At 33.7% G+C, this 8,868-nt stretch overlaps 1 protein-coding gene across 7 annotated transcripts in view; it reads left to right on the forward strand.

Annotated features, from left to right (window-relative positions):
• The window catches only part of RALGAPA1 (Ral GTPase activating protein catalytic subunit alpha 1), a 226,824-nt gene that overhangs the window by 25,712 nt on the left and 192,244 nt on the right, over nucleotides 1–8,868 (forward strand). For all 7 annotated transcript variants that reach the window (XM_046650085.1, XM_046650124.1, XM_046650133.1 and 4 more), the window contains exons 2-3: nucleotides 7,552–7,662; nucleotides 8,190–8,239. In XM_046650085.1, the coding sequence (XP_046506041.1) occupies nucleotides 7,552–7,662; nucleotides 8,190–8,239 (161 nt within the window). The remainder of the gene's footprint in view (nucleotides 1–7,551; nucleotides 7,663–8,189; nucleotides 8,240–8,868) is intronic.

The raw sequence follows: 8,868 nt of genomic DNA on the forward strand, positions 1-8,868 counted from the left end.
AGTTTGCGGGTCTGATGGTGATGAATTCTTTCAGCTATTGTATGTCTGAAAATGTCTTTATTTTGTCTTTGTTTTTGAAAGATGTTTTTACTGGATATAGAATTCCAGCTTGACAGTTTTTATCTTTCAGTGCTTTAAAGATGTTATTGCACTTGTTTATTTGCATTGTTTCTGATGAAAAAATCTGATTTGGTCTTTATCTTAGTTACTCTGTAACATGTCTTTTTTTTCTTTTAGCTGCTTTTAAGATTTTCTTTTTCTCACTGCTTTTGAGCAATGTAATTATAGTGTGCCATGATGAATTTTTCTTTGTGTTTCTTGTTCTTGGGGTTTGCTGAGCTTCGTGCATATGTGGGTTTGTGATTTTCATAAAGTTTGAAAATTTTGGATCATTATTTCTCCAAATATTTTTCCACCTCTCCTCTTTGGGGATTTCAGTTACTCTTATGTTAGGCCACTTGAAATTGTCTCACAGTCATCTATGTGCTTTTCCGTTTTTTGGATTATTTTTTCTCTGTGTGTTTCTTATGGGTAGTTTCTACTGCTGTGCCTTCAAGTTCATTTATCTTTTCTTCTGCAACATCAGTCTGCTGTTAATTCCATCTAGTTTACTTTCACTTTATATGTTGTAGTTTTTGTCTATAGAAGTTTGACTTGCATCTTTTTTATATCTTCTGTCCTCAACTTTTTGAATATATAGAATAGAATAAAATATATAAATATAAATATATAAAATAGAATAACTATTTTAATGCTTTTTTTTGCTTGTTCTAACATCTGTGTTAAAATCTAGTTTAAATCTGATTTAGTGATTATTCACCTCATTATGAATTAGGTTTTTCTACTTCTTTGCTTGTCTGGTGATCTTCAACGTGTATACAAGATAGTGTGATTTTTACGTTATTGGGTCCTGAATATTTTGTATACCTATAAATTTTCTTGAGCTCTGTTCTGGGATAAATTAATCCCAATTATTTACTTAGAAACAGTTTGATCCTTTTGCATCTTGCTTTTGTGATGAGTTAGATGGCTCTGGAGTAGTGTTCACTCTAGGACTAACTGCTCCAGGAGTTATGAGTTTCTAGACTGGCTTGGGGGAGTAGGCACTCTTCCTGGCCTTTGTGAGTGCTTGGGACTGGTAACCTCTACTCTTTTCTAGCACTCTTCTCCCTTTATATGGGGAGTTAGCTTATTATCTTAATTTGATTTCATTTTGGTCAAAGAGCATATGCTATGTGCTATGTTATTCTTGGTACTTTTCGTGTTTAGTTTTTGTCCTAATTATTAGTTCAATTTTTGTGAATATCTCACTTTTGTAGGAAAAGAAGATTTGTTCTCTGTTGGATTGAGAGTTTTATGTGTAAAGTTCAAATCTTCTGTATACTTACTAGTCTTCTCTCTGTTAGATGTGAGATGGGTGTTTAAAATCTACCATGCTATTAGTGGATTTGTTTCTCCTTAGAAATCTTTCAGTTTCTGCTTTTTATATTTTGAAACTCTTTAGAATTAAAGCTTTCTGGTAAATAGAACCTTTTGTCAAAATACGTTGACCCTCTTTAATTGTAGTAATTTTTGCCTTAATGTTTACTTTGCCTCTTATTGAGGAATCAGTGTTGGTGTTTTTGGTTAGTATGTAAATGATATGTTTCATTTCATTCCTTTACTTTAGTCATTTGGGTTAAAAAAATTTTTCTTAGTAAATACCCTGTAGCTTGGTTTTTGTGTGTATTAAATTCAGAATGATTACAGCTGTATCTTAACTGGAGCTTTTAATCCATTAAATTTCTTTTGGTAAATACTGGTATATTTATTTTTTCCTCCTCATTCACCTTTTTTTGCTGCTTTTCTTTACTTGTTTCTGTTAGATTGATAAACTTGTCCTTTCCCCTTCTAATGGTTAGAAGTTATACATCCTGTAGTTACCCTTTAGTGATAACTCATAAGATTTCGTTAGTATACTAATGTTAAAGTCTGGAGTTCATCAGTATTTTTACCATCCTCTTAACAAAATAGGATCTTAAAATACCCTCTGTGGCATTTCTGTTTCATCTTTCACTTTATAATCTATTATTTTACTTCCTCCTTGTTAGTAAACTTTTGTATTAGTAATTTTGTTTCTTTTTATTTTAACAGTCAGTGCTCATTTAGATTTACTCATTTTCTACTTTCTTTGTTCATCTTTGCTCCTTGCTTCCCATTCTCCTATGTGAGTTTATTTCTCTTCTTTCAGAAATATATCTTTGTGGGGCCAGCCCTGTGGCCAAGTGATTAAGTTCTCATGCTCTGCTTCCTGCTGCCCAGGGTTTTGCTGGTTCGGATCCTGGGTATGGACATGGCACTGCTCATCAGGCCACGTTGAGGCGGTGTCCCACGTACCACAACTAGAAGGACCTACAACTAAAAATTCACAACTGTGTGCTTGGGGGATTTGGAGAGAAAAAAGCAGGAAAAAAAAAAAAGGATTGGCAACAGTTGTTAGCTCAGGTGCCAATCTTTAAAAATAAATAAATAAAAACCTTTAAAAAAAAAAGAAATATATCTTTGTAGTTCGAGTGGGGTTTTTGAGTGTTTAAGTGTATTAGAGAACCTTTTGCTTCATTTTCATGTTTATGCTATTGAACAGTAATTTTGCTGAGTATATTTAGATTGACTTTTATTTTCCTTTAGTTCTTTCAGTATAAAATTGCGTTATCTTCCTGTCCCTGTTGGGCTAATGAGAAGTCTGCTGTTAGTTTTTATATTCCTGTATAGGTAACTTTGGTTGGTTTTAATATTTCCATTTTGTTTTCGGTAGGATGTGTCCATGTGTGGATTTGTGTTCTTCCTGCTTGGGACTCAATATGCTTTTCCAGACTGAAGATTTATTTATGTATTTCACTGATTTTAGATAGTTCTCAGATATTATTTCTTTGAATATTGCTTACATTTTCTGTTCTTGGAACTTCCCAGATAGTCTGTTATCCTTGTCTTCATATTTTCCATCTTGTTATTCTTCTGTTACATTCTGAGCAATAGCTTCACTTCTGTCTTCTAACTTACTGTTTCTCAATTTCTTTCCTTCGCCCTTTGTTCTTTCTCCCCTTTCTCAACTTCTTCTCCCGATCCCATAAACCTCCCTCTTTTTAGAGATTGATGATATATTATTAATAATTTATCCAGCCTATTTGTGTGTTTTTAACCCTTCCCCTTTTCCTCTTTCTCCTCTCTTCCTCCTTTCTCTTCTGTGTGCCTTCTGCTTTTCTCTGCCCTTTTGCTGTTTGTTTGTGCTTAACTCCATGCTACTTGTATTTCATACTGGATTTCTGAGGTTTTTCCCCCTTACCTACTGCCCCTCATTCCCCCTTGCTTCCTTCCTATTCCCCCTTCCTCTGTATTTCCCCTTCAGCCCCTCTCTCCTTTTTTTCATCCCACATTGTCACTATCTCCCTTCCCCCATGCCTCCTCTTCCTCCATCTCACTTCCTTCTCTCCTGCTTTATTTTTTTTCTTCACTTCCAATCTTTCTCTCCTTTCTTTTCTTTGAGCTTAGATTATTTATTTTTATCCAGCATTTCTGCATGTTTGCAATAAGAAGGTATTTTGTTTTAGGACAATTCACCATGTTCTTGGATCTATCCTGATTATTATTGATTATTTTAAGGCGATAATTTGCAATGTTGGTACTTTATTATTAGAAGCAGATTACTTGTGATACGCCTCACAGATTAGTGTATTATGATGCCATCATTTGAGGAAAAGTTGTAAATAGTGATTTTTTTAATAGATGAGGAAGAATAGTAATACTACCAAATTTGTTGAAATTTTGGTCTTCCATCTTGAATTACGTGATAACTGTTATAGGGAAGTATTTAATATCTAAAATTTAAAGTCAGAAAAACTGGCTCTGAACTTTGAAGTCTTTAATTATATGTTTGTTATAGTGCTTAAATGTCTTAAAAATGCATAGTAGAAAATAAATATGTTATGATTCATTTCTTAAAGCTTATTCATAAAAAGATCTTAGAGACATCTGAAATTTTATTTGTGGAAACAAAATGAGGTCTAGAACTATTTTGCTACTTAAACTTAGTATTCCCAAAGGTCTACAAATGCATTTCTAAGCCTGAGTCAGTTTTTTAAATATCAGAACCCTCAATCTGAATTTGTGGTTGAAATACTTATTTGATTTCTTTAAGGAAATGCTAATGCACTAACACTGCAAATCGAACAGAAGTATTTCTGAAAATAGGGGGAAATTTTGAACCCTTAACCTTTTTTTTTTTTTTAAAGATTGGCATTTGGGTAACAAATTTTGCCAGTCTTTTTTTTTTTTCCCCTTCTTCTTCTCCCCAAATCCCCCCAATACATAGTTGTATATTTTAGTTGTGGGTCCTTCTACTTGTGGCATGTGGGACACTGCCTCAGCGTGGCCTGACGAGCGGTGCCATGTCTGCACCCAGGATCCGAACCAGCGAAACCCTGGGCCAGTGAAGCAGAGCGTGTGAACTTACCCACTCGGCCACAGGGTTGGCCCCTAAACTTTGTTTTTAAGTGCCAACCATCAGTTTAACACTGTGCACGCACTCTCCCTAGATTAAAATTTTGAAAGAATTTGAAAGGTAAAAGAAGCCAAGTTATGCTTTCTGCTCCCAAAGAGCTTCCAATATCTTTAAGAGAATAATATTAGCTAATGATTCCAATAATTAGGAATCATCTTGACTAAAAGTAATGGAGGCATTCACAGAGAGAGGAAACTGAATGGATTTTGGGAGACGTTTTTGGAAAGGATGAGACATGGTATGGGGATTTAAAATTGGTAGAAGTTTTTTACATAATTTCTTTCTTTCTGCATTTCCTTCTTTTTTTTCATTTTTTCCTTCTGTGTTTTATAGAGAGAGTTGTTTTTTAATAAGCGAAGTCCTCTTAGTATATTTTATGCATCTTTTTTGTGTATCTGCCTCTACTTTCCACCACCATGTAAATTTTGTGAATTGGTGATCAAAAATATTTTATAAAAGAGTTTTTATTTGCTAACTAGTCTGTTACAAATAGATATAGAGTAAAAAACACATTAGCCTAATTTTGATCCAGTGTTTTTTATTGGCAAGTATGTAGTTTCCAGGCTTTGTTAACTTGCTGTCTGGAAAGGAAATTATGAGAGACTGTCTTGGCTCCTACAGTATGTTGCAAAATCTTGAGTTGGTGCATGTTTGCTTTGTTTTGTTCTGATGTTTTGTTTTGCTTTCTTATTGTTCTTGTTTTCTTTTTTCCCCTGAGACATTAGTTATGTTTGAAACATTAATTTCAGGAAATTTAGAGGTAATTATAGTAGCCTATTTCATTGTAATTTCATAGTTCTTTGTTACTTTAAACTACTCTGGGAAAAATAGAATACTTTTTCTCTTTATCTCAGTTATATGTGTTTTTATTTTGATAGTTTATAAAATGTGTTTAGTATTTGATGACTATTATTTTTTGTCTTCTTATAGGCAGGTAATAGATAAATTGCTAGTGTTCTTTTCCTATTACCATGGAGGCTGAATAACAAAGAGGTTAAGAGCAAGGGTGCTAGATCCAGGCTGCGTGGGGTTTAGATCCCTGACTCTGCTTCTTACTGGCTCAGTTATTTAAACTCTGCCTGTTTCCTCATCTGTAAGATAGAGATAATAATGGTACTTATTCTGTAGTGTTGCCATGAGGATGATAGGAGTCAGTTTCTGTAAAGCACTTAGAAGGGTGTCCAGCGTATAGGAAACATTCAGTTTATTAGCCATTATTATTTTTTCTAGTTCTGAGAAAAGTCACACGGGTAGTGTTATAGGTAGGAGTGAATCTGGGTGTTCTCATTTCAGTCACGATGAAACGATGCAATTTTGCCTGTCTGTAGGTTATGTGGTCTTTTCCAAGCTAAAAATTTCCAAACTACAAAATAAATACAGTAAAATTAAAGTATTTTTTTAATGATAAAACATATTTGAGTACATATCTGTTCAGCACCATACTAGGTTTTGGGAATACTAAGATCGACAGTTTCTGTTCTAAAGAAGCTATAGACCAGTCTTGGAAAAAAGACAGAAAAACACTTAACATAGTTACTTCTATAAGAGAGAAATGTAGAGAATCCAAAGGAATAGAGAGGAGAAGGCATCCATCCGTTCCTTTGCGAGGGCATAGCAAAAGGGAAGCGGTCTTGGAAAATTCCATAGGCAAGGTGTCACTAAAGCATCAGACAAGATGTCACTAAAGAATTATTATGAATATTCATAGGATGAGATAATATCTGAAAGAGAGTTTAAAGTGCTGTCTGTACTTTGTTACTATTTAACTTTATTGTCTTCCACTGAGCCTTAAGGCATTCTAAGAAATTAATTGATGTTTACCTTTGAGTTTATTAACAATTAATAGTAGTTTATTCTTCGTCTCACTCCCAGGTTCAAAAATCTTTGATTTTTTTCTTCCAGTTGCCTTTTTCAAATTTATTTTGTATTATAAATAAAGTATGTGCCTTTTGTAAACAAATTTGAATAGTAAGAAGTATATAAAGTAAAAATTCTCCATTCCCCCTTTTTTCAGCCTTCTCACTCCTCCTGAAAGTAAACCAAACAACAAAATGCACAAGTACATACATGCCCACATAGATATCTTACTTTGAATAATACGTCCAGTCTCCTTAGTTTGCGTTCGTGACATTTTATAACATATCTCAAGGCTACTGTTTCAATTTTATTTTTATCAAAATGCTCTAAGTTCTAGCCAGAATGAATGATTGTTCTGCCATCCTCTCATGCCTCCATGCTTTCCTCACTCCATGTCTTTGTTTATGGCTAGAATGCCCTTTCTGTTCAAGCCCACCGCTTCGTGTCCAGTGTCCTTCCTGTCCTTAAAAGTCTTTTCAAATAATATGTCTTCTGTCAGGCTTTTCTTCTTTTGCCACCTTCACCCCTCATTGAGGTTTGAAAATCATTTTGTGTTTCTAAACTGCCATTATACTTTATCCCTTTACTTTCAGTATGCAACACTTTCCACTGTGCACAGTTATATGTCTAGTTTTGTGTGCCCTGGACTATCCTGACAGTTCTTTTAGAGCAGGATTATCTGTGTTTGAGCTCCATACTTATGTGCCTTATAAAGCCTATTGCTAGGTACCAATTTACTAAGTAAATGTATTTTAGACAGAATATATTATTACTTTTAGAAATACTGATTTTAGACTGTCTTGGGGAAAAGGTAGGAGAGGTGTAGCTGTGAACTGAAAATAGAACTTCTTTTTTTGGTTTGGTTAATTTTGAATAAATCTCCCTGAGACGTTGTTCTCTTGTAGGAAACAAAGATTATTATAACCTAATTTGACCAGTGTTTAAAATTATAACTCAAATCTTTAAAAACTAAAGTTGTGAGAACAAGAATGCAGTGATGTAAATACCTATCTCAAATATTTTAATAGGATAGAACTTTAGGGGCAGCAGATCTTTGACTTTAATGAAGGAAACTTGCCACTATGAATATTTGCTGAGTATGATTTAATATATTTGTAAATAGTAATCACTGAAAACTTTTTTCATTTATTTTTCAGAGAATGCAGAGTCTATTGATCTTAAGCAGTTTTTTGACCAACACTTTTCACATATATATTATGTGTTCTTTGAGAATTTTGTGACTATTGAAGCTAGTCTTAAACAGAAAGGTAAGATGTTAATTAAAATTGATCTTGGCTTATGTCAAAATTTCAAATAATCGTCAGAAATGTTCATTTAAAAATAGACTCTTGGACGCTGGAATGGTAGTATTATTTCACTTCCTTTTGTCAGACAGCTTTGAGACCCCCCCTCACCCTGTGGGTTCCCAGTGCTCTCCTTGTTACTGTGAGGTGGCCTAGAGGACCTGCTCCCCCCCCCCCCCCCCAGGGGCACGGGTCGGGTCTGATCCATCAGTGTCATATTTTCAGTTTCAGGGTTCATTTAAAGTTCTCCACAATATGTTATGATTTGTTTTTAGACATAAATATGTAGAATCTAAATTTAGTTGTTGAAAAAGAGGAGAGAGAGATGCTGCAATATTGTCTACACATTGAACAGAATATGCTTTAAACATTTTATTGAATAATGAGAAAAAAACTTCAATGCTTGAAATATTTTAAGCTTTTTTAAGTGGTTGTTAACAATGAGGACAAAATGATAATGTTTAAAATATTTTTCTGTAAAAATATTTTAGGTCACAAGTCTCAAAGAGAAGAATTGGATGCTATACTTTTTATTTTTGAGGTGAGTACTTGCCAATCTAGCTTTTTTCCCCCAAAATAATTCTTGTAACATACAAAGGAATATATTAAAACTATAAAGCATATAATAAAACACTGAATTTGCCATGCTTCCCAAGAACTGAATCACATTTTTAAACCTAAAAATATACCTAATTCTTAATTATTTTTTGAGGTACATATATTCTTTTTAGATTCAGATAGAATTATGTTTTTATACGCACGACACCACAAAATTGTGCTATATTCAGTGTATTTGCAAACAGTGAAAATTTTAATTTGTGGGAGGTTTGCATACATGGAGAGCTTTTTTTTTAATTCTAAAACATTCTTACCTGAGAGGGTAAATGCCTGGAACTGTTATAAACCTAAGGAATTTATCATTTCTGCTTTAACTGCTTTTTATTACAAACTTGTATAAAATAATTTTAAATGTTTTATAGCTTGTTGTTCTCTATTACTTTTGATTGGGACGGGACAAGTCTTTATTGCTAAATAAATAGAAGGAAACAGCAGCGTTTGATATTCTGCTAGAATTTGTTTTATTTTTGGCAGACTGATAAAAATTAGGGTCCCTCTCATACATACACACACACACACACACACACACACACACACACACACACACACACA

The sequence above is a fragment of the Equus quagga genome, chromosome 2 (genome assembly GCF_021613505.1).
Source record: "Equus quagga isolate Etosha38 chromosome 2, UCLA_HA_Equagga_1.0, whole genome shotgun sequence".
Lineage (NCBI taxonomy): Eukaryota > Metazoa > Chordata > Mammalia > Perissodactyla > Equidae > Equus > Equus quagga.